The sequence below is a fragment of the Eschrichtius robustus genome, chromosome 10 (genome assembly GCF_028021215.1).
Source record: "Eschrichtius robustus isolate mEscRob2 chromosome 10, mEscRob2.pri, whole genome shotgun sequence".
In the NCBI taxonomy this organism is placed as follows: domain Eukaryota; kingdom Metazoa; phylum Chordata; class Mammalia; order Artiodactyla; family Eschrichtiidae; genus Eschrichtius; species Eschrichtius robustus.
Genome location: NC_090833.1, coordinates 68,975,750 through 68,989,100, shown reverse-complemented (window position 1 = coordinate 68,989,100; position 13,351 = coordinate 68,975,750). Strand labels below are relative to the sequence as shown.

The following is a 13,351-nucleotide window of genomic DNA, read 5'->3' as shown; positions in this document are numbered from 1 at the left end:
GTTGTTCTATGGCAGCCGGGAGGGAATCTCACCTCCAGCCCAAAGGGTTCCTGTCCAGAGCTGCTGATTACTTGGTGGGAAAGATGTGAAGGAATTTCCAGGGGCTGTTTTCATTAATTAACATCAGAAACAGAAGCAAAACGCTTTTTCTTTGAGTAAACAGAACCTCCAAAGGTTATTTTGCAAAGCGGCTTAGAGCTTCTGTTTTATGGCAGAGAGATTGGTTGAGGAGTTTGATTCCTCAAATTTTGTTCTTCCAAAATTTGTTCTTATTCATAATAGGCCTTTCTGCTCTGATCTTCTCCCACACTTCCCTACCGCACCCCCTCAACACACACTCCCCTGAGGACACTCAGCTGGTATTCTTCTGCAAATTTCAGAGCAAGCTAAACTATATTAAAATTGTGTACTAGGTTTTGACGTACTAGGTGCCTCATGATTTGAGCGGAATTTGCTATTTCTGCGATTTTAAGTATACAAATAATCTGTCGCTGTATAAACATACAACACTTTAAGGGTTCACACTGCAGCAGAGTATATTTTTTAAAGTTGCCTTAAAAAATGTTAAAAATCACTCCCTCTCTCACCTTAAAGTGCTCAAAAATGTCTTCTTTGTCACCAGGCACAGAGCTACAGTTTTTTCTTAGATCTGTCCATGTCAACCCTTATGCCAACGTGGAATCCATGCCTAAAATAGTCTATGGAAGCAGTGCCTTTACTGCCAAGGTCTCTTGCACCGGAGGCTGCTAAGCTTCCATTCTATTTTTAAATATCAAGCTTTTTATTTTCAGTAATTTATGGGGTGAAGGTCCTGCATTCACTTCCATAATAATAACAACCCTTTCTGAGTAATTTACTGTATGTCAGGGCCATCTAAACACCTGCTGTGTATCAAACCATTAAGTCTTCCAGCAACTGTATGAGCTGGGTGTTCTATTTATTATCCCCATTTTAAAATTCTGAGCCTGAGACACAGAGGAGGTAAAGCCCCTGTGCATCAGGAAGCTGTTTTGAGCCACCCCGAATCCACTGTGCAACACCAATAGTCCTTCCCTGTACTCTGTCCTCACAGGTAATGGGAGTAAGCTGATCACTATCTTTTCATTTTAAGATCACAAAGGTATCTAAAACACAGAGGGCCAGCTCCCTCACCTTGACCTTCTTAATTTCGGGAAAGTATAAAGTGATCCTTCTCCTAATTGGTTTTGGAACTGACTTTGGAGGACTCACTGAAAACTAAACACCAATCCGACAAGGCCCCCGACGCTTACACTGTCAGGTCAGATGCAGCTAATGCTCCAGTCCCGCCTGTGTGGATTGAGAGAAGAGACGATGCCAACGATTCCTCTAAAGCAGGGGTCCCCCACCCCCGGGCCGCACAGCAGGAGGTGAGCAGAGCTTCCTCTGCCTCTCCCCATCACTCTCATTACCGCCTGAGCCATCCCACCGCCGCCCGCCCCTGTCCGTGGAAAAATTGTCTTCCACGAAACCGGTCCCTGGTGCCAGAAGGGTTGGGGACAGCTGCTCTAAAGCAATCAGGGCCATGTCACCCTTGCCCCTGGGCTGTCTGTTGGTTTGTTTTTCTTTTTCCTCTTATTTACAGAGTTCTGCTAATGCCAGGTGCTGTGCTCAGTCCTTTACACATTATCTTCTCACTTAAGCCTTGCATTTAGCTCAGGAGTCAGTCGTTAACATCCCTATTCAACAGGTGGGAAAACTGAAGCTCAGAAATATTCATGTATTTACCAGTTCTCAGCCAGCAGAGCCAGTGAGAGAGGCGGGGCTTAAACCCAGGCCTAGCTGCCTCGAAATCACATCCTTTTGACCACAATACTGTGCTGTCCCCAACACACACGCACCCTGCGAGGTGTTCTCCCAGCTTGTGGCTTCAGGCTGAGCAGGTCCGGAAGGTGCCAGGTCTTCCTACCCCCAAACACAGAGGGTCCCTTTGAGAATCACATGTTCTGTGCCCACTCTTGTCCTGTCGGCATGATCCTCACAGCTTTTTCCCAAAAGGTGCCCTGTGGTGATCCCAGGGGTGTCCACTGAACTGGGATGAAGATCCCTTGCTGGCGAGGCTCTGCCCCACCACCGCAAGGAATTCCCCTGTGTGCCAAATTCTAAAGGTGGGCCTTCCCCTTTCCTTCACCTTTTCTGTGTGCTGCTTTTCTAGAAACTCATCTCTGAAAATCCTTTTAGGCCTTGGAGCAGCCATTGTCAGCACTCACAAGGCAGAATGGCTGCCAGGTCCTGCAAATTGGGGCAGAAGTTGTATTAAAGAAGTTGAAGGGGTGGGTGGACAAAAGCTGCTCTCCAGGCGGCCTCTGCAGCTTGGCCTTGCTGCCCAAGGGCTGAACCCCAAGAGAAAACAAGTAAGGTCTATCCCTCCCATTTTTCCATAGCACAGAAAATCTGAGGTGCTCCTGCAGTGGGAAAACGGGTGACACACACAGTCTAGAAAACCCTTGCTGGTCTGTGAAAATGTTTGAGAACCTATGAAATCCCAATTCTAGAATCATTTCCCTGCCCTGTCCTCCCACTCTTCCTTTAGAGAATTTGGGGAAACGAGCCCACGAGTGACAGTGGCCAACACTGTTATGAAAGATGTTTCCTGGCAGAGGGAGTGGCCAAACCCTTCCATGCTTTGGGGCCCCTTTTGTTACCATTTCTCTCTGGCGTTCATCTGAGCTCTGAAAAGATCCTTGGAATCACACACAACATGTGATTAACTGGTTTCTATCAAATATTTTTCTCTGCCGTGTTTCATGACTTTTGGGCATTACTTGGATTGGATTACTTCAGGTTTTATTTCCCCAGGCTTATTTGTTTCCTCTTCTGATTGCTCTCTTGCTTTATTATTATTTTACATATAATTTTTAAATAGCGATTGTTGATCACAGAGCTGCAGAATGTTCTAAGTTCAAAGACAGACCCCAAATCCACAGGGTGGCATTATTACTAGAATCATCACCTTCTATAAAGTTTTAGAACCTCCCTTTTCCTCTTCTTGCCTTTTCAGCAGATGATTTGAGGTCTTCTTAGGGTCGTCTTCCACAAGAAGTACCCCTCTTTAGGCTTCAGGCTGCCAAATGCTGAGAATCACTCTGCATTATCCACCTACTCCCCAAATAAGACTAGATTTGGCAGCCAGGGACGTGTCTTGCATCCATGCTGCCTGGCAACCTCCAGACAATCCCAGCTCCCTGCCTCTTTCCTCCTTCTTGAATTCCTTCTTTTTCTCTCCGTTTTCTTTTTTTTTTTTTTTTTCCTGATTCCCTTTTACCTCCTCCTTCTCCTAGTCCCCAGACTTCTTTCCTTTCCTCTTTTCTTCCCCGAGTTTTCCTTGGAGATTAAATAGAAACAGCCAAATTCAAATTACCTTCCAGCGTGGGGAACCTAATGCTGACCTTCGACATCCCCCAAGGATGGACATCATGCCCATCTCCTAGTCCTTCCTTCTCATTCCTTATGAAGCCCAAGCCACATACCGACCCACTTTTCTCTGCGTAATGTTCCTCTTCCTGCTTCCTTGGAGGGTGTGCCCAGCAGGGCACATTCATTACCTACACTAAGGTACTTACCTGCTAGAGGCTACCTTTATGATAGCAGGCATCTAGATTTAAGGCTAATGGAGCTTGTGAGCAGAAGGGGCTCTGTCCCCCATCATTTTCACCATTGAAGTCAACTGGTCCCACTCTAGTTTACAGCTTCTGTCGTCCCCAGCCAGGCACACAAGTCACCTCTGTGACCACTCCCCAGGATTTCCATTCACAAGGAGGGGTGGGGTGCAGATGCCAACCTGCCATGCCCCATCCTAGGAGGACAGGCTCTCCAAGAGAAACATTTTGGGGTTTGATTTGGTTTGGTTTTGGTCTAACTAGAAAAGTAGAATGAGCTCCTCTGCTAATATGCTGCTAGAGAACCCAGCCAACCCCCAATGCCTAGTGGGAAAATTAGGAGTTGTGATATTTTCAGGGACTCATCATATCTGAATCTAGGCAATAATCAGTCAGTTTAAAATAAGTCTCCTTTGTACCTTGAACGTTCCCAGGGGGAAAAAAATCAAGGATTAAAAGAGAAAGAAAAATGCGCTATGTTTCACATAAAGTAATCTCTACACTTTTGCATGCTTTTTTTCTGTGCTTGTTGCATGCATTTACCCATTAATTATGTCAGTAATGGAGAAGAAATGAAGCATTACTTTTGTGGTACAGCTGTTTAAAATGATTACTTTGAAAATGGTATTTTTTCCAGCAACTTTCCCTAAGCGTCTCTTCACCAACAGACATTACTTGCTGTGCTTAGTTGCTCATCCTTTACCCTAAATCCCTAACTGGAATCAGTTGCCTCCCTGATGCTTTAATTGCAGCTGACTCAGCTAATTCGAAAAGCTGTGATGCATCCCAACTCCTGTAGAAATTGCAGTGTTAATTAAGATAAATGTTTGAAAACCAAAGTCAAATCAAAGGACCCCTGGGCTTGGCTTTCCATGGTCAAAAGCCAATTCTGGGATGAGCATATAATTCCAGACACACGGCTATGCCTCCAGAGCAGTTCTGTTTCTCTAGACCTGTTTCGGACTTCAGCAGTAGAGGGAGTTTTGGTGATGATTGGTGCTTTCGTTTTTTGTAAGCAAGTGGGAGGGAGGGAAGAGGTCACCTTTCATCTGTGATCCGGCAGCTTGAGATTCTCAGAGAGAGAATTGGGCTGAAGAATCACAAGGTAAGAAAGTACCCTTCTTGCAGGTCATAGGGCCTTTGGGCTGGGCAGAAAGGAGGGGTTGCTGTTGACCGGCCCCATAGCTGAGGAAGCCACGTGCCTGCTTCACCAGCGCTTCGCCATTTGCCACGAGCCTCTCTCTTTATCTTCTTTCTCACCCTGTCTCCTTTCCATTACTTTCTCTTGCTTCAGGAAGATTCAGAGAAAAGGCTTCAATTCTCCACAAGATCGCCAAGAAAAAATGTCAGGTGGATGAGAACGAGAGGCAGAATGGGGCTGCTAATCACGTGGGTGAGTCCGGGGAGGCTTCCATCCCGTGCCTTTCCTGAAGTACGTGGAGGGGGGCAGAGAGACAGGACCCAGTGTGGACACCCCAACTCAGTGCAGACACAGAACCCTGCAACTCAGCCCTTTCCTGGGGGTCAGGAAGAGTCCCACTTCCCCCTCGTGGGTACAGGGCATGAATAGACACAATATATCACCTACCCCCAGGGGAACTTTAAAAAGAGTGAAATGATTCTCTGAGGAACCATATAAAATAAATAAATAAAAATGTTAAATAAATAAAAATTTAAAAATAAGCAAAGTTACACCAGCTCCTAGCCAGGCATCTCCACTGAAGAGTAGAAAGTCACTTCATTTCAGGGATTGCACATAAAGAGGTCATATAGACCTGTCATTTAATGCTTAACAAAAGGTGAGAGTACCCCTTCTGAAATTCTTGCCTGGTAGCCAGATTTTATACCTGTGACAATGCCTGCAGCACCCCCAGTAAATTACCCGATTGTTCACTTGGTCACTCCTGAACTGAGTGGCAGGGTTCCTACAGGATGACCCTGCCTCTCCTTTCCTAAGAATTCAACAGTACTCACCCGGATCTCTTGTGGTTGACCTTTTCTGAGTTCCTGTGTGACCAGATCATGACATTCAGGCATCTCATTTTAACTTGGAATGTAATGTTCCTCATCTCCAGTCTGTGACTCTCTTGTAGCTCTTTAATTCTAAATTCAGACTAAATTTACCCTAATCTGGAACTATGCGATACACAATACTATTGCAAGAAACTAAAATTATCTGCAGACAAAATTCAACAGTGTTGCACTCGAAATATATGACATTCCTTAGAAGAGTTTCTGTCTCTCCTGTTACCCTGACTTCTAGCTCAGGGAAACTATTTGGCCAAGAAACAGTCAAGATTCTACTGGGTATGAAAAGAAAAACTTAAAGGAAATAAGCTAAAATGCTAACTGTCACGCCTGGGAGGTTGCTTCTTCTCATCTGTTCATGTCTGTTCTTGGACATCTTAACTCCACTTTGGGACCCAGCCTCCTGTGTTGTCTGGCCATTGAAGGCCAATCCTAAAGTTGTATCACTTCAGCCAAGAGACACCCTAAACACAATTTTAATATTTCCCAAGGTACTTAGTACTTTTTAGTTTAAATAACTAAACCAAGTATACCAGGAAAAACAGACACAGTCACACACAGCAGAACATCATTAAGATAACGTCATCATGACTGAAAACATGGAAAGATAAAATAAGTTTGAGTTTCAGTGGCTTTCTATATTTAAATATATCTATGCCTCTGTATTCCACAACTAAATACATAAACATAAATGTTTCCCTGTGACTTCCAAAATTTGGCACCTTCAAACCCAACAATTTTTATGTAACTCTCAAATTATTTTCCAGTGAGAGTTTACCAGTGATAAAAATATTTAGTTTTTCTGAAGTTGCTAGAAATACTCTGATACTCTATGAGCAGCCTGAGACTGCCCATATCTGATACTGATGAGCATTCCAGTATTCCTGGCAACCCTGACACTGAACCACACAGCTTCATTTTCTCCTGAAATCCAACACTTGACCCAGCACAGCCAGAGGGCCTAGGAACCGTTTTTATTTCCCTGTCACTGAAAGCATGGCAAAAAAACCTCAGTGGTGCCTATCACTGATCACCTGCCGGTGTTCCTCTGAGCCCTGAAAAAAAATCTTCTAGTGCAAGGCAGGTGCTATAATGAGGATCCCAATAGTTTCTATTTCTTGTTTGCTCGCTCTGTACCAGGCACTGTGCTGAGAGCTTTGGATGCGTTTTCTTATGTAATCTTTATCAGCGTACCCTTTGATTGTATTGTTGTTGTTGGTCATAGCAGCAGTGGTGGTTCTATTATCATCATCACCCCGATTTTACAGATGAGGAAGCTGAATCTCAGAGGAGTTAAGTCACTTGCTAAAGGCCCCACAGCACAAGTAGCAGAATCAGAGTGTGAACCCAGGCCTGTCTGAGATGCCCGGTGTCCACGAGTCCCAGTGCTCAACCATTGCCCGGGAGTCACTCTAGCCAAATGTCACCTCTCATTCAGGAACGATTACTTGTTCAGCCCCCCGCTCTTGCCTGGCCTGCAATAGGATGCCCAGGTGTGGAATGTTCTAAGTAGCATTCTCCAGGCATTTCAAGAAGGCCGGGTTCCCAGGTTTGCCCTACGCATGGCACCTACACGCTGGCAGAGTTGTCTACTCACTGAGCCTGAGGGAATTAGAGCTGGAAGCAATGGGCCTTGGAGGTCACCCAGTTGATTCCCCTAATCTCTTAGATAAGGTTCCTAAAGCCCAGAGGAAGAAGAGGACTTGCCCGAGGTGACAGCCCGATGAGGGCAGAGCAGAGCCTAGGACCGAAGTCTTCTGAGGCCATAGCTAATAAATATCCTTTCTGGAATGTGATACAAAAGAAAAGATTCTGCTATAAAAAATATCTGAGAGATGTGGCCCTGGGTATAAACAGTTAGTGTGTAGATTGGCTTTTGGTATAAAAATGCCCATGCTCATGTTCTTGAATGGCAAGTTGGTCAGTTTGCCTAGTCTAGAGAATGCATACCCTGGGAGTTGATAGGGCACTCAAGGTCAGACATCAGGCCAGAGGGGATGCCAGAGAGCTATTAAAGAGAGGAGGAGGGCTGAGTACACAAAAAGGCATGGGGGAGAAGGGTAGAAATCCTTTGCCATCTGACACAACCTCAGCCCTGGACCTTATCACCCCTCAGAGACCACTACCTTCTCCCTTGGCCCAGTATAGGGTGTTCTTCTCTATATGGCTCTTACACCTACTTGACTCCATTTGCTTTCTTTGTATGTGTCTAATTTATGTCACAGAAAAAATCGAGCTCCCAAACAGCACCAGCACAGAAGTGGAGATGACACCATCCAGTGACGCTTCGGAACCTGTACAAAATGGAAATCTCTCCCACAGCATTGAAGCTGCGGAAGCCCAGGTATGCCTCTTTTCCATTGCTCTTCCAGGCCGCTGTTCGTGTCGATATTCTAGCACAGCAGCACGGACTTAACGTTCTCCTTGGAGGCCCCAGCTCCCAGCTGGGTGGACACCAGGTGGAGTCATCCATCCTTGTGTATATTTCCCAGTACCAGCCAGGGCACCACATGCGTCAGCCTCTTCCTTTATCCAATAAGTGCACATATTCTCTAAGCCACTGTTTCTCAGGGTGAGACTGGAGGACTCATGCATCAAATCTCCTGGGGATAAAAATGCAGATCCCTAGGCCATATCCCAGACCCGATGAAACAGAATCTGAGAGGCAGCACCCAGGAATCAGCATTTTTAACTCCCTTCCCTGGTGATTCTTAGTAGATGATAAAGTTTGATCACTGCTGCAGTCTAATCCTTTCTCTGTCTTTAGGGCCAAGATTAAGTAACAGAGAAACCACAGCCATCACACCTTGGTTAGCCCCCTTTGGCCTTCCCTGTCCCTGCAGTTGAAATTAATCAGTACTCTGGCCCAGTCCACCATTCAGTGTTGCAACCATTAGATAGCTGTTTGATCTAATGGCTATAATATTTAACATTTATACGTACTGTGTGCCACAACTTTGGTGCTAGGTGCTTTAAACCATCCAGCTGAAGGTATAGACATTTAATATCTCCATTTTATAGCTGAGGAAGCTAAAGCTTAACAGGATGAAGTAGTTATTCAGGATTACTTAGTTTGTAGCTATTAGAAATGAGATTTGATCTCAAGACTGTCTAAATATAGTGTCTGTACTATTTCCACCAAGCAGCACTGCCTCTAGACCACAGTTACTCAAAAAAGTAGGCAGAAACAAAAAGTAGGTGGTGCCTGTTAGATTTCTGGATCTCACCCTCCTCAAGTGAATCAGAATTTCTAAGGCATAGAGCCCTAAACTCACATTTTAATCAGTCACCCTGGGTCAGTGTTTCTCAAACTTTAATGTGCTTAGGAATTTCCTGGGGGATCGTGTTACAATTCAGGGTCTGATTTGTCAGGTCTGGAGTAGGGCCCAGAGTCTGCAATTCTCCTGAGCTCCAAGGTGATTCTGATGCTGCTGGTACGAGAACCACACTTTGAGTAGCATTCCCCTCCAGTTTGTGACCCACTTCTCTAGGCAGAATTTTCCTGATGAGCTGAAAATGAAGCCAGACTACAGCAAATCCATTCCAGCACTCTCTTCTCCTTTACACCGGGATACACTCTGCAACAGAGGAAGTCTGTACGTCTTAGACAAACACTTGCTCATTGTTACCTGTTGCCTTTATTCCCTGAAGAAAGGTGCAAGGAAAGTTTCTTTGTTTAAAGGAAAGGGTAAAGATGTCAAGCACCTTTTCATGTACCTGTTGGCCATTTGTACATCTTGTTTGGAAAAATATCTGTTCAGGTCCTTTGCCCTTTTTTTAAAAAATATTTATTTATTTGTTTATGTATTTATTGGGCTGCATCAGGTCTTAGTAGTGGCACGAGGGATCTTCGTTGTGGCACGTGGGCTCTCTAGTTGTGGCGCATGGGCTCTCTAGTTGTGGTGCACGGGCTTAGTTGCCCCGCGGCATGTGGGATCTCACTTCCCTGACCAGGGATCCAACCCGTGTCCCCTGCATTGGAAAGCAGATTCTTAACCACTGGACCACTAGGGAAGTCCCTTTGCCCATTTTTCCATCAGGTTATTCATTGTTTGCTATTGAGTTGTTTGAGTTCCTTATATATTTTGGATATTAACTCCTTATCAGGTATATGATTTGCAAATATTTCCTCCCATTCCATAGGTTGCCTTTTCATTTGTTGTTTCCTTTGCTGTGCTTTTCACAAGGTATACGTATATCAAATCATCATGTTGTATACCTTAAATAGATAAAATTTTTATTTGTCGATTATACCTCAGTAAAGCTGGGGTGGAGGGGGGGAAATGGCTAAAGGAAAAGATAGAGAAATGGCAGCTCCTTCTGCCCTGTCTCCTCTGCCTTCTAGGCTCCCATCCTCCTGCCCAGAGCCCTGCGGTCCCTTCGTATTAGCTCAAGGGTGAGCTGGCGGAGCAGCTTATGGCCACATGGATAAGCAGCATGTGGCAGCAGGAAGCAGGCCCCAAGGATACCTGGCTGCCCTTGGGGATGGCACAGTCACAGGTGTGCAGAGGGCAGCCTCATCATCGTGCCTCTCCATCTGGCTGGCAGAGGGACATCTGTGCCCCCCACACACGGGGCACCTTGCTGCAGGGGAGTGACAGAGTCCCAGCTGACCCCTCTCTGAGCAGAGCTGTGTCCCCGGGTCTCACGCAGGGTAAGAGGGCAGATTTGGGCACCATCCTGATACACTGAGAGCTCAAGGGCACACAGACCTTCAAAGAGGCAGGCCACCAGCTGCCTGCAGGACAGCCTGACAGTGAATTCCAGATCCACCAGGAGCGAGTTACCCAACCTCGCTTTAGTTTCCTTATCTGCAAAGTACAGATAACTATAGTACCTGCCTCATTAGGGATATTAGGAGAGTTAAGTGAGATAATATACATAAAGCACATAGCACGGAGCTAAATGATGCTATTTATATTATTATGTGTTCATACCTACTATATAAAGAGCATCCAAAGTGTCCTTTCCCTATAGGTAAAATGCTTATTGTAGATAAAATGAAAATGAAACATATATATATATATATATATATATATAAATTTGAGAGTATTCAGGGTATGATAAGTAAATAAAAAAACATCTGTGGTAGGGAAATCATTATGGCCCAGTGTGATCAGGGAGGTCTATACAAAGTGCTCTGGGAGCCTGCCAGAGGAAGAAATTGACCCTGGCAAGAGAAAGTGTAAAAACTTCAGGGAAGAGGTAACATTTGAGCTGGGTATTGATGGTTAAGTAGGAGTTTGTCGCTCAAAGAAGGAGGAGATGACCAAGATGACAACATGTTCGCTTAGGAGGGAGATTCCTGTGTAGTGATTGGTTGAGAAAGCCAGGGGAACTGAAGACTGAAATATAAGGTGAGGAGTGAGGAGAAATCCACTAGGAAAAGTAAATTGGGCTGAAATTCTTCCATTGTTGAATCAGAAAATTTTCGGTGTTCATCTAATGTGTGTCAAGCAATGTGCTGAGCACCGGAGATGCCCACCCATCCTAGCAGAGCAGAGAGCCTGCAAATGTAAACCAAGGTATAATTATAGACAGCCATAGGACCATGAAGAAAATAAAGCCTGGTGACTCAGTGGAGGGCAAGAGTGGAGGGGCCCCTTTAGGTTGGAAGGTGAGGGAAAACTTCACTAAGGAAGCGGCATTTGAACGGATGCTGAACTTTAAGAACAGGTCAGTCAAGGGAACAGCACCCACAGAGGCAGAGATGAGCTCGGCTTGTTTGAGGAACAGAAAAGTCACTGTGGCTGGAGAGTGGGGAGCGGAGGGAGGGATGATGGTGGCAGTGAGGTCTGACAGGAGGGCCGAGTGGAGCTGGCCTGCCTTGTAGACCATGATACAGGAGTTGACTTCATTCTAGGGCAGCAACAAGCTATCAGAGGTTCCCAGATGTGCTTTGCACTTGTAAACGATCCAAGGGGCTGCGCTGGGGTATAGAGAGTGGATTTGTGGCAGGAGATCGTGTAGTAGTAGTGGAGCAAAGAGGTCGCTGCAGGAGGTGAGGCAGAGCTGATAGTGGCCTGGACCAGAGCAGTAGACAGGCAGGGGAGGAGAGGCACAGGGATAAGGAAGGGCGTTGTAGGCACTGTTCAGCAGTCTGGACCTCCCCGTCCTGGGAGTGGAGAGGTGTAGAGGGTTTAAAGGGAGCAGTGGCAGCTTTGGATTTATGTGATAAGAAGAGAGCTCTTTCTGAATGGTCAAGAAGGGGCCAGAGTGAGGGAGGACAGAATGCAGGGCAGCGAGGTAAGAGCCTGTTTGGTTCAAAGATCAGCAAACTATGATCTGTGGCCAAATCTGGCCTGCAGCCTGTTTTTGTGCAACCTATCAGATAAGGATGTTTTTATATTCTTGAACATTTAAAAAAAAAAAAAAAGGCAGCAGTAGCATATGTGACAGAGACCATAAAGCCCATAAAGCCTAAAATATTTACTATCTGGCCCTTTACAGGAAAAGTTTGCCCACCCCTCATTTCAACCATCTGCAGTCTTTCCAAAAAAAAGAAAAAAGAAAAAAATAATGAGGAAGCTCTTCATGCACTTATATGGAATGATCTTCAATATATGTTGTTAAGTGGGAAAGGCAATGTGCCAAATTACATCCAATATACTCTGTCTGTGTAAGAGGAAAAAAAGGAGGGAAATAACATAGTAACATATAAACATTTGCTTTGGATGCTATTGAAGAAACTGGTCATGCTGATTACCTGCAGGACAGGGGCCTGTGGTAGGGAACCAGGGTGGGAGGTAGCCTTCTGCACACGTCTTTCAGTATGTAGCTTCCTGTAGCTTTTGAATTTTGAATGAGTTAACTGTTTTACCTATTCCAAAAAAATGCAACAACTAAAAATAATAATGGGTTAAATTAAAACAGAAACAATATGCGTTAGTCCTTTAAGAGTAGAGTCTCTGTAGACAGACCACAAATTGAAGACAGAGTTCAAATCCCAGATCTGCCACTTACCAGCTGTGTGACTTTGGACAAGTTACTTAACCTCTCTGTTCTCATCTTCCTTCTCTCTGAAACAGGAATAGTAATCTATTTCATAGCATTATTGTGAGACTCAAAAGCTCGTAGAACAGTTCTTGGCACATGGTAAGCACTGCATAGGTGTTTGCTATTAGCAGTACTTAGTAAAACTGTTTAAAAATGGCTGTTAGGTAGCCCAGATGACAAGGCCTCAGACCAAGTATTGGCTGTGGCAGGGGTGACAGTGGCTGGATTGTGAGAGCTGTTTCTGAGGCAGAATTGAGACCCTTTGGTAATAAATTGGTCACAGAGCGTGAACAAGAAAAAGCAGCTGTGGGTGGTGCTTGAGTTTCAAGGCTGGAAAAACTGGGTAACACGGTAAATTAAGGCTGTGATTCCAGAGTCAGAAAAAAAGGTGTGAAATCAGGACACTCAGGCCACCCAAAGCACAACTTCACAGAAAGGATTCAATGCCTTTTTATTGTGTTGGTTTTCTTTCTTTCCCAGTTGTATTTTTATCAGGCTCCAGGAGGAATGAGGTATGCACCTCGACTTTATTAATGGAAGTGATGAGCCCCACACACCACACACTGACTGCTGATACTCTCTTGAGAGTTTAACCTGTCTCGTGTAATTAACCTGCTGTTTTCAAAACCCTGTTTACCAATGAGCTAATTTTACACCAACACCTCAGCTCTGAGACCTTCCTTCTGTCCAGGCTTTACACTGGCAATGAA

At 45.0% G+C, this 13,351-nt stretch overlaps 1 protein-coding gene across 2 annotated transcripts in view; it reads left to right on the top strand.

Annotated features, from left to right (window-relative positions):
• The window catches only part of SLC24A2 (solute carrier family 24 member 2), a 235,566-nt gene that overhangs the window by 187,967 nt on the left and 34,248 nt on the right, over positions 1 to 13,351 (top strand). For both annotated transcript variants that reach the window (XM_068552948.1, XM_068552947.1), the window contains 2 exons: positions 4,912 to 5,010; positions 7,871 to 7,989. In XM_068552948.1, coding sequence (XP_068409049.1) covers positions 4,912 to 5,010; positions 7,871 to 7,989 — 218 coding nt within the window. The remainder of the gene's footprint in view (positions 1 to 4,911; positions 5,011 to 7,870; positions 7,990 to 13,351) is intronic.